The sequence below is a fragment of the Tenrec ecaudatus genome, chromosome 9 (genome assembly GCF_050624435.1).
Source record: "Tenrec ecaudatus isolate mTenEca1 chromosome 9, mTenEca1.hap1, whole genome shotgun sequence".
Lineage (NCBI taxonomy): Eukaryota > Metazoa > Chordata > Mammalia > Afrosoricida > Tenrecidae > Tenrec > Tenrec ecaudatus.
The window spans coordinates 64,889,137-64,909,513 of record NC_134538.1 but is presented as its reverse complement, the minus strand read 5'-3'; the positions used below and the strand labels follow the sequence as shown (position 1 = coordinate 64,909,513).

General features: G+C 46.4%; 1 protein-coding gene across 2 annotated transcripts in view; it reads right to left on the bottom strand.

Annotated features, from left to right (window-relative positions):
* Positions 1 to 20,377, bottom strand: part of GLI3 (GLI family zinc finger 3) — a 335,268-nt gene that overhangs the window by 211,699 nt on the left and 103,192 nt on the right. For both annotated transcript variants that reach the window (XM_075558170.1, XM_075558171.1), the window contains exon 3: positions 603 to 845. In XM_075558170.1, coding sequence (XP_075414285.1) covers positions 603 to 845 — 243 coding nt within the window. The remainder of the gene's footprint in view (positions 1 to 602; positions 846 to 20,377) is intronic.

The window sequence follows — 20,377 nt, the reverse complement described above, 5'->3', positions numbered from 1 at the left end:
TACTTTTCTCTTTTCCCACTATCATGCTCAGCCTTCATTTGGGTTTCAGGAATTCCTCTCAGTTAAATTGCCCTTGATCAAGCCCTACCAGGCCTCCTACAGCCTCCTCGCCATTGATTTTAGATCACTTGTTATTCCCCTTGTCCCTGGGTTTGTTAACACCCACTTCTTTACAGGCGTAAAAAGCCTCGTCTTTCTCCCCACAGGGGACTTAGCAGCCCAACTCTCAGCCACCATGCCACCAGGGCTTCTAGAAACGGGGATAGATGCTATTTATAGACCTCTCCTGGTACAGTTCTTGGTAACAACTCCTTGTCACCAGTCGTTTACCTTCAGGGTAGAACAAATCTGGCTCTAGTTCCAAGGAAAATCCATATGGATGGCATGGACCACCTGCTCAAAGGCTGCCCCACTGAGGCCCAGAGTTGCTTAAGGACTGAAGGCCATGCTCCTCTTTCAAAAGGTCCGAGTGGGAGAAAAGAAGAAGAAGAGAAAGAGGCAAACGAAACCTTTATTGAGATAGTGTTTGTTGTTTACTGCACACCGAATCACTCACAGAGCACTCACACACAGCCCCCCACTGGGTGGCACCAGGCACTTACGGTAGTGTGGCTCCATGTACCCATTCCGGGGGTCCATGGCAAACACTGTCCCGCGGTAAGGGACGGAGGGCTCGGCCAGGTGCGGGATGGACCCATGGATCTCCTTCTTGATCAGTGAAGCCCTCTCGTCGCTGGACGTGGAAGGCTCTTCGCTGACCTTGCCCAGTCCCTGGACACTCTGCGGCTGCATGGTGATTGCGTTTCTTCTCTCTCTGTGATAGGTCTGCCCAGGACTGTCATCCTCTAGGGAATGAAGGACAAGGAAAGACACTGTGATCCAGTTTCAGGAACAACTAAGACCTAGTAACAAATTGGGTATCCCTCTGAGCACAACCCCCCACCTCCCACCCACACCAAGAAAAAAATAAAGAAGACAATGCCTGTCTCATTCATGGCAACTTTGAAAGCTACACTGAGATGGGGTAGATAAAAATGCTTATGAGGAAGGGGGTCCAAAGTACAAATGGGAGGATGAATGGGGAGCAGGAAACGAGCCTATTAAGTTTAAATATGGGGGGCCAGCACATCATCACCAGTTTACTGGGGCATTTGCAGTGAGGCTATTAAGCCTGGACTTGCCAATGTCTCCACAGGTCCCACACAGAACTGCACATTTCTTCAGCCTGAGGCCTGGGAAGAGAGACTCCAGTGTCCCTTACTCAGCCAGAGGATTGGGTCAATGGGAAAATGACAAGGCCTACCACTCACTGATGCTCTGGGTGCCTGAAGGAGGGCCACTCTCTTCTTTCTCAGAGGATGATATCTCAGAAGGGCTTTGCAATTTTCTGTTTTTGTTTTTCAAGTTGATTTGATAACCCACTGAGAAATTTCCCTAAGTCGAAGTGGGACGATCACCTCCGCTGGGCACGGTGCCCCAGGGGAAGGCTGATCCTGCTTCTGCCCATACCAGAGAGAACTGAAATCAAAGGGGAGAAGCCTTCTCAAGAAGGCCATGTGGGTGAATTAGGTAGGCAGGCAGTGTGCTTGCTGTGGTGGGCCTCTACTCCTTTCCACCAGCATCGCACCAGCACATCTAAATTTCCACAGAGATGAGGGAGCTTCAGAAAGTTTGTAGCAAACTAGAATGCCAAGATCATGGAATTTCCCCCACCAACTTTTTGAAGCCCCCAAAGTTGGTATTCCAGCTACTCTCATCTAAAGGATCTCTCATCCATCTGCTATATTAGTCTGCAAATGTGCTTAGAAGATCTTTCTAGAATAGTGGATCACAGGACTCATGCACAGAAAACCACGCCAAACTTTCCAATTGAATCTGCAACAAATGGACGAGTCACATTCAGTATCATATACACACCCTAAGCTAAGTACAAGCCGCCCCAGATTCTAAATGCGGTTGGTTCCTAAGTGTGTCTTCAAGTTGAATCTGTAGATAAGTTACAAGTGCACATGATTCATATAAAACTGTATCTTAATCCAAGGAAGAATTCCCAGCCTTAGAAACCCAGCGTGAAAGTGCTACTTGGTCTTACAGGGTTGCTCTGTGCCTGAATCAATGCAATGGTTTTAGGGAAAGATGGAGCCCAGGTAAAGCTCTGAGGTTCGAACCTACCAGACCGTCAGCAGAAAGAAAGATGAGCAGGCCTGGAAAACCTATAGGACAGTGCTACTGTGTCCTTTGTTGTTTTGAAGTCAACTCACTGGAAGTAGATTTGGGTTTGGGAATCCCACAAAGAGTAGCCGTGGTTGGTGCAGTGGTTAAGCACTTAGCTGCTAACTGGAGGGTTGGCGGTTCGAATCTACCAGCCACTTCAAAGTAAAAAATGTGGTGGTCTGTTTCTATGAAGATTTACAGCCTTGAAAGGCCAACCCTATGGCAATCAAGACCTTTGAAGAAAAGGCTGAAAGGTTTTTTCCCCAACTTTCTTTCACTAGCACCTACAACTAGTGAAGGTGATTCTGATGAAGAACCTGTGTGTGTGTGTGTAGCAGTTCCAGTGTCTGATGAAGAACCTGTGTGTGTGTATGTGTGTGTGTGTGTGTGTAACAGTTCCAGTGTCTGATGAAGAACCTGTGTGTGTGTGTGTGTGTGTGTGTGTGTGTAATAGTTCCGGTGTCTGATGAAGAACGTGTGTTGTGTGTAATAGTTCCGGTGTCTGATGAAGAACGTGTGTGTGTATGTGTGTAACAGTTCCAGTGTCTGATGATGAACGTGTGTGTGTGTGTGTATGTGTGTGTGTAACAGCTCCGGTGTTTCAAACGTGAGGGCGCATTCACATAGCATTACAGGGTGAGAATGGCTTGGTTCCCAAGTGTGACATTCTTAAGCAGGGACTTACTGGACATCCAAACAAGCTCTGCATTGAATCGCCACACTCAGCTCTGACAGGTAAGTGCTAAGGAAGCACAGGTGTGAGGTCGCCTCTTAGACATCTAACTTTAAAACGGTGTTCCATTTCTTTTGGAATACAAAACCATGACCATTTAGTAGGAGCCGGAAGAGAGCTGTTTATTTTCGTTAAGGGTTTTAGATATTCTAAAGTCATCGGATCCATATATGGAAACTCCCAGGGGCTGTCAAAAGTTCGTGGAAAAAATAAAAGAAAGTAAAAATTTTCCAATAATTATCTGAAGACCCCTCCCTCACCTGTTGATCTGAGCAGCCCACAAGCAGGAAAAGTATGTTTTAGCACTTTTATAGCTCTTTTGATAAATTCCATAGAAAGTAAAGCTATAAACACAAACAAACATGAAAAATATAAACTGAAGTAGCAGCCACTACCTTGTGTTGACTGATGACTACAGGCCCCCAAACAACTTCAGTCTTCCTGCCCGTCTGGGACTTGAAGAGGCAAGGTGGAGGGGTTGTTTGCCTCCCTAGCAAATGACTTGTAAAACAGAACAGACAAATTCCTCTGAATTTGCTGACTACTCTCAAGTAACTGTGAAACATTATTTTAATACTGTGTTGTGCAGACCCTCACCACTCAACCTTATAATTGAGGGATAAATTAGGAGTTTAATCTATCAAATACCTGCCCGAAGAAAATTCAGGTGTAACCCTAATTTACACATATTTTGGTCTTTATAAAAGCAATTCAACCCATGCTTTCTGGTGATTTAAAAACAAAGTGGTGTGTGTGTGTGTGTGTGTGTGTGTGTGTGTGTGTGTGTGTGTGTGTGTCTGTGTCTGTGTGTGTCTGTGTGTGTCTGTGTGTGTGTGTGTCTGTGTGTCCCTACAAAACCTACATTCATACATTCCCTGTGACTAATACCTGTAGGCACTTGTCCACTGTTGAATTTCATTCATAGCAAATTTGCAGGCAATAGACTAAGGGTGGGTGGGTGTTCATTTTATAAAAGATTAAGAAATACTAAAATTTAACAGTTTTATGAAAATTCCCATAACCTACAAGTGAATAAAGTCAGGTTTTACACTAATTTGATCTCTGCATAAAATCTTTCCTTCAATTTTCAACTTTAAGTGAACTCCTAGCTCTAAGGTGCAAATTCTGTAAAATGGGACTTTCCATTTGGAAAGATAGGAAAACCCTTACCTTCAGGCTGTGACACATAATCAGCTTTCACTGGAAAAGATGAATAACCTGAGCTCAATTCATCTGTTCTACTTTTAAAACACAGAGTTCCTTCACTTAACCTACCTACTAAGAAATGAACTTCTCTTAAAAGGGAGTCCCTCTACAGGCAGCCAGGGGTTACAAACAGTGGACTTAGCAGGGGAGTAACCCTGCTTGCCCTTTTATGTCATGGAAATTTGCCCTCTACTTTAATAGGACCCAACCAGACCCCACTCCACAAGTTCTTCGCCCACAGCCACCTTCTCTTGCTATACGCGAAGCTTTAAAACCGTTGGAAAAGCTTCAAAAGCCGTTCTTTCCATGCACCAAAGCCAGACTGAAAAGAACAACATAAACAATCTCAATGCCATCAAGTCAGTTCTGACTCAGGGGATATATGGGCAAGGTAGCAAGAAAGTAAGGCTAAGAACCTTATGCACCTGTTTAGACTTAACCTACTTATTCAACTTAAAATACCGTGTGAACGGATGTCGTCTGTAACCCCGGGGCTGCTTATAATCAGCTAAGTTTCTTGGAAACAATGTCTGGCCAGACTTGGCTCACACCTGGGAGAAGATGGTGTTGGATAAAGGCTGAGGTGAGTGGCAATGGGGGCTGGGGTGCCTCTTTAGCTACATGATTGTCCAATTAGAGTTTACCCAATTTCTTTACGTTTTAAAGCTTTAATAACAAATACCCAAAGTTCAACTATTCGATATTAAGTCATTCCCCCCAGTAACGTTAAAGGCAGGCAAGATTTTTTTTTCCTAGTATGGAACTTCTCATGGGCGTGGGGAGGGGCTCATTCAACAAAAGTCATTTTTACCGCCCTCCCTACGAAAGGAACCCCGATGATGGAGGAGTTTACGAGCTTGGCTGCAAACAAACTGCAAGCCCAAAGGTCGGTAGTTCAAGCCCCTCAGCCGCTCTGCAAGAGGAAAGTGGGGCAGTCAGCTTCCATAAAGACTGCTGCCCTGGAAACCCTGTGGCACAGTATTACCCTGTCGGACAGGGTCGCTATCCGTTGAAGCCAACTCCAAGACAATGCGTTTGGATTTTATTTTCTTCCCCACATACACACTCCAAAAAACAAAAAATTCCAGCACAGAGAGACTTGTTCATGGAGTTGACTTCAGGTACTGAGTTGCTTTTGATGGGTACTCAGATGAAACCTTGACAGTGCATATCCACACACTCCAGAAGACAAACTGCTCCGGCCTGCAAGCACCTCCTGACACAGTGAAAGGGAAACTTTTCCAGGCAAGAGTCCTGCCTGCACTCATAAATGCAGCAAACACTTCAGCCAGCCAAAGGATGAAAGCTGTCTAATCTTGTGCCGTGGAGCCGAATGGTTCAATAAAGCCTGAGAGTCGGCGCAGACAAGCTACGCCAGGCCAAATTATTGACAGAAACACAGTGTCCGCCATGGCAACAAGTGGAAGTGGGCTGCAGAAATGTGAGCAAACAGCCCTGCCCCACGAGTATCTGCCAGGAGACTTCACACAGCCACACACAGGCGGCTGTGCGCGCTGCTCTCTGCTCAACAGCTGCCGGTGCTGGGGTCAGGCTGAAACATCCGATTCACTCCACGATTTCAGGGGAAAAGGAATTTAAATACTCTCGGAATCCTAGTCTGTTCTTGCTTCCTTCTGTACGTGTGCTCCAGTGCAAGCGGCAATTCCCTGTTCTGCAGAGCACCGCGTGTTAGAAATAGTCCCAGGTTTGCCTAACTCAGCGGATGTTCTCAGCAACGGGAAGCGGAAAATCAAAAGGTGTGAAAACTGCTTAGAAAAAGTTTGCAGTAAAGGCTTAGAGAAAGGAATCCTGTGGCGTGAAGCAAGACTCAACTGTGTCTGTCCACAGACGACATAATTCCTCATGATCAGAGAGGAGTTTTGTTGGGGGGGGGGGGGGGGTTCGTTGGGTTTGGGATTTGTTTTGGGTTTTTTTGCCTATGACTTGAGCTGAAAGTTCCGGGAGTCTTCTAAAATAAAAATTAAAACGATGCAATGCCTGACCGACTAGGTGCACCTCCTGTCACCCTAACCTGTGATCTGTTAAGGAGCTCATGGTGCACGTGTCTGCCACCCCACCCCACCCCACCCCCGCCGCCTTTCTGACATCCATTTTAAACTGCTGTCCTCCATCCCATTGTAAAGCCAGAACTTTCTCTCTTCCCCCAAGATGCAGAAAGAGGCAGAGCGCAAGAAACGGGCAATACTCACAACTCCGTCCCCAGGCGTGGGCTAGCTACTCTCTGCCAACTTCCCTGGGTGAGCTTTCGCTAGATGTGCAGACGGACGATTCTCCACCTCTCCCGCTCCTGCTCCCCTCTCCCTTTGCTGTCTCTTGGGGCTCCCTCCGGGAGGAGGCGGCTGCTCCCATTAGAGGAATTAAAAGTGGTTGGAGCCATGCTAAATTTAACAAGCTCATTAGTATTCTTTCTGTGTGCTTCCTAGTGAACTCTCCCTATTCAAGCCCCTCTCTCCAGCAGAAGGGTCAGGCGACTAATCATTAAATCAAACTAATGTCACCCTACCACAATCAGCCTGCGAGAAGGAGGGTTTATTATTTCAGTTTATGCTAAATAAACGGTTTTACAAATGGTCTCCAAGCAAGGTCAACAGCAGCTTCAATTACAAGACAAACTTAACAAGAGTTGCTATAAACCAAGTACTCCGTGTTGACTTAAGAACAGGCTCGGCTCCACATATTGGCACTAGTGGGATTGTACAGGAATGCATATAGTAAAATAAAGGAAGGGGTGAGCTTTTCTCTTCGCCAGAATTTGCCACTGCTCAGCGACTCCTCATTCGCCTGTCTCCAACCAGCAAGCCGCTCAGCTCAATTCACCCCACACAAAGGCTGGAGCCCAGACCTCAATGGACCGAGTGGAACATGTTCAAAACTCGGCTCTCTATTGTGACTGAATTTCTTAACATCTTTTCAAAAAGCGGAGAATGCCTTGAGGCTAAAGGAAGAAACAGGCTAATGGTGAATTGGGAATTCTGAGCAAATTTCAGAGCCCTTTCCTCCTAGCTTTTGAGGTTGAAAGCAAGCTCTTTCCTTTCAAGTTTCAAAGTCCTTTTTCCTCCCGCAGTGTCACAGAAGGATTTGAAAAGAAGGTAATTGTGCTCGCAGTCTCCCTGATCAGAGCTTACGTCCTATTTCTGGTATTTCGGAATACTTCTTGCAATAATAGTGCACATAGCTCAATCCCTTAACCGGCCTGCACTCTGCATTTGCTCATTAAACGAACAATTGCGGGTATAAAATGTCTTTTATGTTCAAGGTCTGGATATAAGATAAGCATTCTAGGACTCTAAATTTGGTTTACTAAGGAAACTCTCCATCATTAAATTACAAAACTGAAGTCAGAATATCAGGCTTTCCCAGAAAAGTAGCACTCAGGTTGCGGTGAACCAAAATGATGGGGGGGGGTGGGGATGGGGGGGGATACAGTGGGGATAAGGGGAGTGGGGGCAGGGCACAAAATGGCAAGGTGGAGAAAAAGAAAAAAGAAAAGGCTGGATATTCAAATCTCTAGCCAAGTAGAATTCTAAAACGAAAATATTATTTCCATGTTTAAGAAGGTCTGGGAATGGGAAACCTCATCACTTCTCTATTGATTGACATAATAAAGACATCTTCAAATGAATTGAAACACAGGATTGAGTCTCAATAAATATGTAGATCACTTCTGCTGACTCTTAGCAGCAAAACCCTCCCACCCCGCCTTAAGAAGAAAACAAAGCAGTGCTTTACCTTGATAGGATGCTTTATAATTTATATCATCTCATTAGAGCCTCACAAGGATCCACTGACGGTCGGACAGAGAACCAGGTATGAGATCCAGGGTCGTGGACAGAAAGGAAGACCGTGCTTACTGGCTACTCTTTGCTGGTCCAGAAGTCTATGACTCGGTAAGCTTTCACAATGACACCTGGGGTCTCTATGTCCCCTCACCTCACCTTCCCATACCAATTAAGGTTGGAGGAACACCCTTACACATCTATGCACCCACATTTTCAAAACTCAGCTACTCTCCTAGGAAATTTTTGCCCACCCAAAGTCATTCTTGAAAAACAGTAAGGACAAGAATGGCAGTTCTAGGTTGCTTCCTGGGAGATACATGGGCGTTCAATGGTAGGAATAGCAGTTTCCATGAGTCCTGGACGGTGCCCTTCAAATACAACCAACTGCGCATCTGTCAGTGAGGCTTTTGGATGCATTTGAATTATGGCGTTGATGATGCATGAAGTCCCGTGCACGGCGGACTGCCGGAAAGACAGACAAATCGGTCGTGGAACATATGCAGTCAGAGTGTTCCTTCGAAGGGAGAAGAGGGTGGGAATCTTCATCTCATGTACTTTTGGGATGTCATCAGGAGAGACCAGGTCCTTGGAAAGAGCTCCGTAAAGCAGGAGGTCAGAGGGGGAAAGGCCCTCAGTGCGATGGATTGGCACATTTGTAATAATTGTGAGGATGGCACGGAGCCAGGCAGTGTTTCCTTCTGCTGTGTCTAAACAGAGTTGCTATGAGTCGCCACCAGGTCAAGGGCCCCTAACAAGAACAACAGGGATGCCGAACAGGTTGCAGCAGTCTCTAGACTAGGGTCGACTTCGGAAAACCCTGTGGATCCCCATACTTTGATGAGTTGCCATTCGCGGAGATGGCGCGGGTCCATTCCACTGTACAGCAGCTATTCACAACAACGGGTGCAGCAGTGTCAGACCCACGCCTCAGTCCTCTCCTCCGCAAGCCTGAGGACACGTACTCCCGCAGAGTGCTACACATCTACCCCCACGGGGCTTTCAGAACTTCAGCCAATAGCTGGTTTTAGTGGCCTTCTGTTGGCTATTTTAATATGCTCTCTTTAGCCTCGCCTTATTCTTCTTAAGAAGAAACAGAACATCGTGTTTTGCTGGTCTCCCAGCAAATGACCTCCCTATGTTTGGAAAGGGACAGTCTTTTTTTCTTTCTTTCCCGATTATACATGTGTTGCACCTTGTCATCTTTTATTTCTTGGCTTTATTTACATTTTGATGGACTGTAAATGAACACCAATGGAGCCCAAGTCTCCCGTCTCTCTGTTTCAGATTCCGCCCCAAGACTTGGGTCAGAGAGAGATCAGAAATGACAGTGATCGGAGGGTAAGTCTATTCATGAGCCTGAATTATCCTAGGGAGAGGGAAGAAAGTTCCTGTAGTTTTTTAGACCTTCACATTTCCACTTTTCATCTAGACAGCAGTTCTGTCTAGGCTCCCTAAGAATCTATCAAAACCTGGGTTTCACAAGGGAGTGCACAAACAATGCCTTCTCTAAGAACATTTCCAATATCCCTGGGGTCAGCCACTGCCCTTGTGCGGCTACACATACATCTCCCAGTGACAATGACTGATGGCAGAAGGAGTGCCCAGATGGATCAGGAGCGAGCACTCGGCTTTGTGTGCAACCTTTAGACCACACTGCCAGGCCTGCAGCACAAGAGGGCTGGCTACAGCAGAGGTGGACATTCTAGAGAAATCCAAGTGACACCCCCTCCCTCGTCCCTCGTGCAGGAGGGAGGCCCCAGTGTGAAGGGAGAGCACACAGAGCAAATGCCCCACAGGAGTCGTGAGTGCTAATTCCTGGGACATTTCTCAGGTTCTTTCGCCAAAAAATAAAACACAGTCTAGACTGAGAGCATCCAGCCACTGGTCCTTCCCTGGAAACTATTTGCTCCAAAAAGCACCGGGCAGCAGAACACTCAATCCAAGGCTCCCCAACTTCTCAGTTTACAGAGCTCCATTCAACTTCAAAAGGGGTTCTTGGGAGAGAAGAGTGTGGGCAGAAAAGGCAAGATGGGAATTTAGATAAGCTAAAATGTAAAACCTGAAATGATGGCCCCCAGGACTGCAGCAAAGAGGGCTGCTGGTATGCAGAGCAAGCAGACTCCTGCCTTTCTAAAAGATAATAACAAGATGAGGCGCTGCCTATCTGGGGAATCAAGAGCTGATAACACTGTCAACCTGTCTGAGGCCTTGCCAAGCGCGGCCTGGGGCCAGCAGAGTTTCCACTCACCCTCCTTCCCTGCCTCGGAGCCATCAAAACTGAGGCATCTACCACCCCTCCCCGCACCTCAGGGGATTTTCTGAGGGGTGACTGTTATCCTGAACACACTGGAACATGGACGGCCAGGCTCCCACGAGCGGAATGAAAACCATCTTGCACAAGTCTAAACCAAAAGCATTAGCCAAAAGCCTGTGCGCATCTGGGAAGAACAACAGCAAATGGCTTACATGCCGCACTACTCACCTGAAGATTAGCAGTTCAAATCTACCCAGCAGTGTTGTAGAACTGAAGGAGGGTCTTGCAATCTGCTTCCACTGAGATTAAAAATTCAAATGTAGATGGAGTTGCATTGCTAGCAAGTCGACTCCTAACTCTTGGGAGTCCTGTGTGCTACAGGTTACAGCGCACTATGATCTTTATAGAAGCCGTTCACCAGGCCTTTCTTGGGCAGCACCACTGTGGTACAAATGGAGTACAGTGAGGAACTGAGCCATTTATGGCATACAGAATGTGGCCTGGAAAACTTTCAGGAGCAGTTTCCCTCTACGGGCCACGGGCCACCGTAAGAGGAACTAAATTGATGGCAACAGGTTTGGTTTGGTGTGTGTTGGAGTTTCCCCCTTGAGAACCTTTTCAAGTTCTCCTTTAAAAGAGAGCCGATATTCCTTCTTTCTGAGTGTGCCAAGGCCCTCCTTGAATGAAGAACTCTGAAACGCTGTGAAGCTTCTTCTATTAGCTTGCTATCAGTTGTTAGTCACTGCTTACACCAAGTGAGTTAATTAGTTACATCAAAGGCAGTACAATAAATTCCCAGGAGGGTCGCCTCCCCCTTTCTGCTTAATAGTGCATTTATGCCTATCTGTGAGTAACAGTCTCATAAACATTTAGGTTTTAGGGATTTCTTTGAGAACTCTTTATTCTTTTGGGGCATTCTTAAGCAAAGAATTAAGAGTCTCTCTTACTTTGCACATCCAGACCTGAGCAGTTAAGATTCAATAATTAGATCTACAGCCAACACTCGAGCAGAAACAGTGAAACGCCTTTTTGCAAGGCCAGAGTGTCCAAGCTGCTGCCACGGCTGCCTGCGTCCTCCCCAAGGGCGCATCCTATCATCCTGAGAGCTGCCCCAGCCCCCGTTTGGCCAGGCGGACTCTGAGCCTGGTTTCCCTTTAAAGGCTCTGAGGGAGCACTAACAGCTTCTTCTGGCAGCACTTTCAAGTAGGGATTCCCAGGTTGGCTCCTCCCCACCCCACCCAGAGCGGGAAAGTCTGTCTCCTGGCCTTCCTTTGCCTCTTTTGAATTGCAGACGTGAACACCCTCAACTGGGCTTCTTCTGGTGGGTGTGGGTTGCATGGTTCAGAAGACCATGTCATGAGAAAGCTTCAGCATCTAGTGGTGGTCTCTGATAAAATTCACAGAACGTGCTTCCGCCTCGGCATAAATCAGCCCCTCCTGAAGAGCCTACTAAAAATCTGAAAATCCTACTACTATTAGATTGGACAGAGCTGAAGGCCCCATGCTCAGCATGCGCAGGAGGGGCAAGGGCAGGGAGAGCATGGTGCGTTCCTGGATGGTTTCTGCCACCGCCATGCCCCTTCAACCCTGACCTCGGAGATGAGAGGTGCACAGCTGAGTCAGTCAAGACATCTGCTCCTCTGAAACAACTCCACGTGCCCACGTAGTTGCAAGCAGGCACAACAACAACTCACTGGCATCGGTCAAGTTGGTTCCGACTCACAGCGACCCTGTAGGACAAGGTAGAACTGCCCCAGTGGGTTTCCGAGATGAACGTTTTACGGAAGTGGAAAGCCTCACGTTTCTCCCGTGGAGCAGCTGGCAGTTCTGAACTGCGGTCCTGAGGTTCGCGGCCAAACACACAATCCACTGCACCAAAAGGGCTCCCTACAGCCCGTAACCATGGGTGTCCTGTGGATTACCACACAGCACATGCCTGTATGACAGGGCAAACGGCGCCATATGGTTTCCGGGGCTGCGATCCTCGTGGGCGTCCACTGCCAGGTCTTTGCTCTCACCGAGCTGCACACTCACTTGGCGGCAGGGTCCCTAACCATTCCGTCACCCAGCGCTCCTTAGCCACGAGGTAACCAATGGGAACTGGAAATATCCATCATCCGTTTGATTCTGGCTCCTTTCGTCCTAAGTGTGCCAGGACGTGGCCTGCGCAGCCTGGGTGTGGCTATCTAGCCAAGCTGTCACCAACCCTTGCTGGTGGGAATGCAAAATGGTGCGGCTCGTATGGCCACAATCTGGCGGTGCAGCAAAACAGAGACAAACACAGGAGAGGGAGGGAGGGCTGCCAAATGACTCAGCGATGCCACTGCTGAGCGTGCGCCCTAGAGATGCGACAGACGGGCTACAGGCAGGGACGCACACCCCTGCTCACGGCAGCCCAACGCGGAATCGGAAAAAGGAAAGGACAGAAACAACCAGAGTGCCCATCGGCAGATAAACAATGGCGCGTACATAGACACAATGGACACCTGAGTTCCCCAAATATCTTGGAGGAACCTGGAGGGTATTATGTGGAGCACAATGTCAATCACCAAAAATGCCTATTTTACATTCTCTCTCTCATGAAATGGCCTGGGCAGGTAAAGACACCGAAAGTGATGTTCCTTCTGCAGTGACCGTGGTTCACTCTCTGCACAGTAGTGGACGCTTGTTATCTGGGGGGGGGGGGGTGGAGGAGTGAGCACGGTGAGGGGGAAGGAGAAGCAGCTTAAGGAAGGTATGTGGTGTGGCTAGAGAGTACACAGGAAGAAGGGCCTGCTGGTGACTTTCTATGGCATATATATAATTTCTGAAATACACCCCAAATATGTGTCTGGGTACATATGTATGTAGAAAGGCACATACCAGGGGACCTCAAAGAGCTCATTATCATGTATTTCTTTCTGTTTTTCCAACACATTTTGAAGCACCATCAGATGTGTATACCATGGAAAAGTCAATGTCATTGCCATCTGGCCATTCCGATGTACAGCAACAACATAGGTGAAACTGCCCCCAAGCTTTCCAAGGCTGTGAATCTTTAGGGAAGCAGCCTACCATGTCTTTCTCCTGCAGAATGGGAGCTAAGCAATATCATCACCACCTTATCAAGGCTCTGTTAAGTGCTTCAAAACACAAAACTAAACCTACTGAAATCACGTTAATTCCAACTCACGGTGATTCTCTGTGTAGGGATACCAGTCTGCAATTCTTTAGGACACAAAGTCTTCGCTTTCTCTGCGGGAGCAGCTGGTGGGTTTGAATCACTGGCCTTCTGGTTAGCAGCCTAATAACGCTTAACTCACAGCACCGACAGGGCTCGTATTGTATGCGTATGCACATTTATATGCATCTAAGTGTCTGTGCAGTGATTGATATGCATAATAAAGCAATAAGGGCCACAATTATGGATACTCTTTAGACCTAACCAAATACCTCATGGGATTATATTTCTGGGTTTGAAAGATTATGAACACAGTCTTCTGGGGCCACTCGGTCACGTGGAATAATAAAGTTCATAAAGTTATGTTCTGCATCCTAGTTTGCTGAGTAATGTCTGGGATCATAAAAGCTTATAAGCAGCCATCTGAGAATCAATTGGAGCGGAGTGAATTACGCACTGGACTGCTAACTTCAAAGTCAACAGCTTGAAAACCATTGTTCTTAGGAAAGAGAAGGCTTTCTACTCCCACCAGGAATTAACAGCCTCGGAGTCCACAGGGACAGTTCCATGCTGCCCTAACAGGATCACTATGAGCAGGAATTGGCTCGATGGCAGTGAGTTTGGGTTTTGCTTTTTAAAGAAACCCCTATTGGCTCCTATCTGTCCAGAACAAAAGAAAGAGAAGGAAACAGGATTCAAAGAAGATATCAGTTGAAGGACTAAAGGTCTACACAAACTACAGCTTCGTCATTCCTGAGACCAGAAGAAAAAGATGGTGCCTAGCCAGCTACGGGTGACAGAGAACCTCAAATACCAACCAAAAAACCCACACTAAAAGGTCCGCAGAGCTGCTCAACTGGAGGACTCCCAAGGAGCACTGCACGCAGGGATGGCCTAGTCAACTCTTGAACCGAAACGATTGCTAATGAATTATCATCCATAAGTACCATTTGTCTTTTAAAAGTCAGCGCCTGTGAGGGGGCAGGGAAACAAGATGAACGGAAACAGAACAAGGATGGACACAGTGAGAAAGTTCACACATCACAAAGACTAATCGATGCCCCTGAACAACTGGTGGAAACAAAATACTATTTTTAAAAGAAGTCTGCAAATTTGTAAATGCTTCCAGATAATGGCTCAGCCACCCTCTATAAGTGAAGAAGGAAGAGCCACGAAATATACTCGCCCCTTAAACACACCTGCATGGCCATAAGAGCAGGTGTTACGCAAGCACCCCAGCAGCTTTGTGCTCCTGTCAGGGGCCGCCAAGCCCCTGTCCACCGTCCACCGGCACTGGAGGAAATAGGTCAGATCCTTCGTTTGGCCTTGTTCTAGCTTCCCAAACACACTTAGGAATACGTACGGTTGCAATAGGAGGGCATGTGGTTTTACTCTAAGAAAGTACCAATATGAACAATTATGAAAATAAATAAAAGACCAAATTCACCTACTTTCCTAAAACACAAATAATTTTAGCCTCGTTTATTCTTTTTATTCTTTCTAATTTTTCAAAAGACTACCAACTGAAAACTGTTAACAATGTACCAGTTAGTGACCGCTACCATCTACTGAGGAGTCCCTGGGTGACGCAAACACAGCTAAGCACTTGACGACGAACCCAAAGGTGGCTGGGTTTGAATCTACCCAGAAGTGCCTCTGAAGAAAGGTCCAGGGGTCTTCTGAAAGACTACCTGCCTCCTTGCCTTCGAGTAAATTCTAAATCATGGCCATACAGCAGGACCCAGAGTAGAGCTGCCTCCTCTGTGGGTTTCCAAGACTACAAATCTTTAGGAGAGCAGAAAACCTCATGTTTCTCCTGTAGAGCAGCTGGTGGGTTTGAACTGCTAACCTTGTGATTAGCAGCCCAACTCAAAACTGATTATGCCACCAGGGCTCCTTCTGAAAAAAGCACCACGGTCCTTGAAAATCCTACCAGGGAACAGAGTTCTAATCTGAAACACATGTGGTAGTGTTCCAGATTTTCACAATGCTATAACACAACTCCCATCCAGACCCCCACTCCATCCTTTTAAGAAATGGATATAAATAAAATTTAAAAAAAGAAATGGATAAACGAATTGCCTACTTTATATAGAGAAGGAGGAAACCAAAGATAAGCAAAGAACTTCTTAAGAAGAAGAACAAAATATGAAGCCTCTCAGTTCATGACCTCAAAATCTATTATATGCCCACAGTAGTCAAAACAGCTTGGTACGAGGTACATACAGGGTAGGGACTATTGTGTACCTACAAAGTACATAGACCAATGGAGCAGCAGAATAACAAACCCAGAAACAAATTCATCCACCTACAGATAACTACGTTAGCAAAGGGCCAAAACACATTAAATGGGAAAGGGAGCGTCTCTTCCACAAATGGTGCTGGCAAAATGGGATCCATCTGTGGAAGAATGAAACAATATGCGCACATCGCCGCAGGTACAAAAACGAACTCAAGGTGGATCAAGACCCGACACGTCAATCCCACAGCTATATAGCTAGATCAATGAGAAGATAGGTGCAAACCTAAGGGCCCGATGGCAGGGCAAAGACACCATCAAACAAACACAATGAAAGAAGCACACGGGAGATGAACAAATAGAGGACAGAGACCATCGAAAAGTAAGACAGTGATATGCTTCAAACACTCCATCAAAAGAGGACCCATGAACTGGGAAAAATCATTATCAAAGACACAACAGTCAAGAGAGAACTCCCCAAAATGTATAAAAAACTGCAACACCTCCAAAAGAACACCATGAATAAGTTCATTAAAAAGTGGGCCAAGTGCATGAACAATTCACCAAAGGGGGGTAAAAAATATATGGGGGAAAAATGTTTGTAATGATAAGCCATCCGGGAAATGTAAATCAAAACAATGATGAGGTATCAATTTTCAATGACAGCCCAATTCAAAAGCACCAGAAGACAGCAAATGCGGGAGAGCTGCGGGGAGAGTGGCGGTCTCGGACATTGCTGGTGCGGCTGTCTGTGTGTGCAACCACTGTCCACATGATATGGTCCACATGATATGTCCACGTGATATGGTGCTACCTCAACATCTGAGAGCAGAGAGGCACACCAGCAATACCTCTGCTGGGTATGTGCCTCACGAAGTAAAAGCCACAGCAAAGACAGGCCGGTACGCACGCGGGTTCGTGGCAGAACAGTTTACATCAGCAAGAAGCTGGAAACAGCCCAGAAGCATGGATAACGAAACGTTGATACACATGACAGTGAGATACATCTCTAAAAATCAAAGATGACACCAGGAAGCACCTGTGACATGGATGGACCTAGAGAACATTGTGCTGAGGGAAGCTAGTCAATCCTCAAAGGACAGATATTGGGTGAGACCACTCCTATAACCAAGGCAAAAACGTGCACACCAAAGAGAACAGGCTTCGGAGGGTCCCAAGGGAAGGAAGACGGATGGAAAGATGAAGCAACGACTAAACCGCTGAAAGGGATTGACTTGGGCGACAGGGAGGACAGAGGTCCATCCGAGGACACAGAGAACTGGGGTGCGGTTAGGGGGAAGATACAATACAAAGAGGACGTGATTTGAACTGTGGAAGGCACAGTTGATGATGCACCACTTGCACAGGTGGCACAAAAGACTAAATGCTCAACTACTAATGGAAAGGTTAGAAGTTTGAATCCATGCGGAGGCACCAGGAAGGAAAATCCTGGTAATCTATTCTGGATACATCAACCAAAACAGAACTCACTGCCACCAAGTGGGTGCCTACCCTCGAGGACAGGGTAGGACTGTTCCCTGAGTTGCCCAGGATGTAGCTCTGTAGGAGAGTAAAAAGCCCCAAGTTCCTCCCCAGCAGTCCCTGGTGGTTATGAACTGCTTGACCTTGCCATTAGCAACCCAATGCACAACCACTATTCATTCCCACCAGCGTCCTTGGATACACGCTATTGAGAAACTTGTGCAGGGCAGTTCCACTCTGAAGCACATGGAGTAGTCATGAGTCAGAAACAAGTCAATGACAAGTCTTTGATTGCTTTTTTTAAAAAACCAACTAAGTAAGCAAGCACTGGAAAGCTAATGGAAAGGTCAGCAGTTCAAACCCACCAGCCATTTCCACTCTAGAGATGCATAGCCTCAGAAAGCTTACCGAGAGTCGCTGTGAATCAGAATCAACTGGGTGGCAAGGGGTGGGGCTTGGTACTTCCTGTGAGGTAGGAAAAGGCTTCCTACCCATGTGTATTAATCTTCACTGAAACTTGATCAAAAAGGCTGTGTGTTACACTCGTTCATTTCACAGTTGAGAAAACTCACGGCACAGGAAGGAGAGTGATTTTCCAAGTCAGACAACTAGTTAGCAGACAGGATTGGGAACCCACCTGCACACATCAAAAATAAATAACACCTCCCTTAGAAAAGAGCTAGAACGATACAAATAAAATTGAAAATGAAGAACGAGTGTAGGGAGGATGCGATGTGATGGGCACTTTCGTACATCATTAAAGGTCTCCGCTGTTGCCCTTCCTGGAAGCAGCCCTGATGGTGTAGTGGGTACTCACAAGGTTAGCAGTTCTAAACTACCAGCTGTTCTTAGAGAGAAAGAGGAGGCATTCTACTCCCATAAAGAGTTACAGTCTCGGAAACCAGCGGGGGAAGTTCTAGCCTGTCCTACAGGGTCGCTATGCGCCAGATCTGACTCGATGGCAGAGTGAATGAACTGCTGTGAGAGGCCGGTAAGCTGGTGCCGACTCAGTGAGCCTGTGTGCAACACACCCAAAACCTGCCCGCTCTTGCACCACCCTCCCATGGGCAGCTTCGCCGCAGCCTGCTGTTCCAGCCCCACTGTCGCCCCACCTCGTCACGAGACTCTGTATCTCTGACCAAGCACATTGTGCCTCATCAGCTGGTCCCTCCTGACAACCTGTCTAAAGAATGGAAGAAATCCTGTCACCTTTGTTTAGAACGTGCAGCATTCCTGTCTGTACTTCTTCCAAGAGAGATTTGTTCTTTCTTCTGGCCGCCCAAGGCATATTTAATATTCTTCACCAACACCTTAATTCAAATGCATCAATTCTTCCCCAGTCTTCTTTTTTTAATTTATTATTGATTGGGCATTAATGCATGTATCATATCATTCCATAGTTCAATCGTGTCAAACAATTGTACAATTGCTACCACAATCAGTTTCTAAACATTATTTTTCTTCCTGGACTCCTTGGCATCGTCTCCCTTTGACCCCACAGCACCACCACCACAGAACCCCTGCGCCCCCTCACCCTCTCCAAACCATTATTCTACTTGCTGTCCCTATAGGATCATCAATCCTGGGCTTTATCTACAGAAAAACAGAAAGACATGTAACACACTTCAAGAGTGTGACCTCCAATGATAGAACACCTCTGAGACAAACCCCAATATGAACAAACAAAACAAAATTCACTTTCCAGCTTCCACATGTATGGAAGGAATTGGCAATGCCTTCACTTGGGTCAGGCCCATCCTAGTTCTCAAAAATATATGGAGTCCTCAGATGGACCAGGTATATCACCTCTAGGATCCAACTTAAGGGGAAAAACTTGGAGTGACCATCAAGGATGTTCGTCACAGTGCTATCCTGTCACAATGGGGCATAATGATCATTAACTCCAGTTTGACGAACCCGGAAATGTAGGCTCTTAATGCCGGCGAGTCTATTCTCACTCGTGGCAACCCAAGGACACACACAAAGGCCGTCCTACACAGTTGTCAAGGCTGCGGCCTTTGAGAAGCACATCTTCCCAGGAACATCGGGTGGGTCTTTTAGCTAGTGGCTAAACTCTTAACCATCTGTACTACCCAGGATCTCCCGAAAATTAATAGCTAAACATTATTATACAGAGCTCTACTAAATGCCAGGCACTAAGGAAAGTGCCATACTTGACGACCCTATGTGTTAAGCACAATTATGACTCCCAGTAGACAGATATGAAACCTAATACAGCCAGAACGTAAGAGAGCCTGGAAGATAATCCAGTCTACTCACCTATTCACCAGGCTATGCCTCTAAAAAAGTGTTAAGTTTTGGAGAAAGATAAGGTTGGGAGAACAGAAATATAAAAATAAGTATTCCTATATGGCATTCCTAAAAGAAAAACTTTCAGAAATTTCCCTCAAACTGGCATGACAGTATTTGCAAGGATTCTTTTCTCTTAGTGTATCTATGTTGTCCAATCTTTTTAGAGTATAGAAAAAGCGGACTTTAATTTTGTCTAAGTATAACCTTTATAATCATACTCCAGAGAAGCCCCTAATAAGTACACACAAATCAAAAACTCAGCCAACAAATTTTTCTCTCGAAGCCTGTATTAAATCTATTTATTCCACCTTTGAAAGCTAGAAGTGCCTGGTAGGCTATTTCTACACATAATAATAACACCTTCTAGGGTTTTCTAAAGATCCCAATAAATTCACGGATTTAAAAATATGTGCTCACTTCAATTATTGTGTATCTGTGCATCCACTACCGTCACGTCAATTCTGAGTCCTCAGAGCCCTACAGAGCCGAGGAGAACTGCTCCAGGGGGTTTGGGTTGTTCTGCTTTTACGGAAGCAGACTGCCTCCTCTTCTCCCCAAGCAGCTGATGGGCTTGAACCACCAACCCTGTATGTAGCAGCCTAGTGCTTCACACAGCACTTCTCCAGAACTCCTTAATCGATGCACAAACATCTTCTCCACACATACCACAAAAAGGCCCTCACCTCTCTCCACCCAGTTTGTTAACCCAACTTTTACCTGGCCATCCCTAAAAAGTATAATAAGGAAAACAACATAAAAATCCATAATCATCGCTACTGTCACTACTGCGCATGTTTACTGAACACGGACTAGAAGGCAGACGGTGTACTAAATGCTCACTCTGCACTAAACACATTTAGTCCTCACAGGCTTAGCAGAGATTCAGAACCGCCCCCCTCTCTGCCCAGGTGAAAATCCTGCGGTTTAACATCGGCTCGGCAGCCTGCCTAAAGACATCCTTCCAGTAAATGAGCAG